Below are 1,825 nucleotides of genomic sequence, written 5' to 3' on the forward strand. Positions count from 1 at the left end.
GTATTTAGGGTGCTCCGGTCTGAGCCGATATGGTACACGCTCTATCCACTACACCAGTGGTCGCGGGTTCAAATCCGACCCGTGGACCTTTACTGCAGGTCATCCCCCCCTCCCTCTCTCTCTCTCTCTCTCTCTGTCTCCCCATTTCAACTCTGTACTGTCTAATAAAGCTATCTCTCTCTGTCTCCCCATTTCAACTCTGTACTGTCTAATAAAGCTATCTCTCTCTCTCTCTCTCTCTGTCTCCCCATTTCAACTCTGTACTGTCTAATAAAGCTATCTCTCTCTCTCTCTCTCTCTCTCTCTCTCTCTCTCTCTGTCTCCCCATTTCAACTCTGTACTGTCTAATAAAGCTCTCTCTCTCTCTCTCTCTCTCTCTCTCTCTCTCTGTCTCCCCATTTCAACTCTGTACTGTCTAATAAAGCTATCTCTCTCTCTCTCTCTCTGTCTCCCCATTTCAACTCTGTACTGTCTAATAAAGCTATCTCTCTCTCTCTCTCTCTCTGTCTCCCCATTTCAACTCTGTACTGTCTAATAAAGCTATCTCTCTCTCTCTCTCTCTCTGTCTCCCCATTTCAACTCTGTACTGTCTAATAAAGCTATCTCTCTCTCTCTCTCTCTCTCTCTCTCTCTCTCTCTCTCTCTCTGTCTCCCCAGTTCAACTCTGTACTGTCTAGTAAAGCTATCTCTCTCTCTCTCTCTCTCTGTCTCCCCATTTCAACTCTGTACTGTCTAATAAAGCTATCTCTCTCTCTCTCTCTCTCTGTCTCCCCATTTCAACTCTGTACTGTCTAGTAAAGCTTGAAAATGACAAAAAATAATCTTCAAACCTTCTTGGTGCCGTAGAGACTCTCCAGCAGTTTGTCCTGAGCGTTTTCAAAGCGTTGGTCCAAACTGGCAACGCTCTTCTGAACCAGAGTCCACATCATGTAGTTATTCAACAGACTGAAGAGAGAGAGAGAGAGACACACACACACACACACACACACACACACACACACACACACACACACACACACACACACACACAGAGAGAGAGAGAGAGAGAGAGACACACACACACAGAGAGAGAGAGAGAGAGAGAGAAAGAGATATAGAAAAGTATTATGAGTTGAGATTTTAGTTGTGAAATTGCAAATCAAATTTACCAGTCGCTCACCAAAAAAAATGGTCAAATTCTTCTTTTGTTGTCAATGGCCTACAACACTTCTCTACGAGGCTAAAGCATGTGTTTATAAACTCATTCAAGCACCATCAATTCACTAATATAATGTCCCCTTCCATTTATTCTTTCTTTCTTTCTTTCTTTCTTTCTTTCTTTCTTTCTTTCTTTCTTCAGTCCTTTTTCTGGAGGTTTTCTTGAAAGGCGCTGTATATTATACCAAGATATTATTAATACCTGTGGTCAGGCAATCCATCCATCCTTCTATCTATCTATCTATCTGTCTATCTGTCTATCTGTCTGTCTGTCTGTCTGTCTGTCTGTCTGTCTGTCTGTCTGTCTGTCTGTCTGTCTGTCTGTCTGTCTGTCTGTCTGTCTGTCTGTCTGTCTGTCTGTCTGTCTGTCTGTCTGTCTGTCTGTCTGTCTGTCTGTCTGTCTGTCTGTCTGTCTGTCTGTCTGTCTGTCTGTCTGTCTGTCTGTCTGTCTGTCTGTCTGTCTGTCTGTCTGTCTGTCTGTCTATCTATCTATCTATCTATCTATCTATCTATCTATCTATCTATCTATCTATCTATCTATCTAATCTATCTATCTATCTATCTATCTATCTATCTATCTATCTATCTATCTATCTATCTATCTATCTATCTATCTATCTATCTATCC

General features: G+C 42.0%; 1 protein-coding gene across 1 annotated transcript in view; it reads right to left on the reverse strand.

Moving 5' to 3' along the window:
• LOC307271144 (endothelin-converting enzyme 2-like) overlaps positions 1-942 on the reverse strand; it is a 14,468-nt gene extending 13,526 nt beyond the window's left edge. The window contains exon 1 of the mRNA XM_080055018.1: positions 831-942. Coding sequence (XP_079911144.1) covers positions 831-929 — 99 coding nt within the window. The 5' untranslated portion in view covers positions 930-942. The remainder of the gene's footprint in view (positions 1-830) is intronic.
• Positions 943-1,825: the final 883 nt, after the last annotated feature.

The sequence above is a fragment of the Ammodytes marinus genome (genome assembly GCF_949987685.1).
Source record: "Ammodytes marinus genome assembly, contig: scaffold_302, whole genome shotgun sequence".
Lineage (NCBI taxonomy): Eukaryota > Metazoa > Chordata > Actinopteri > Uranoscopiformes > Ammodytidae > Ammodytes > Ammodytes marinus.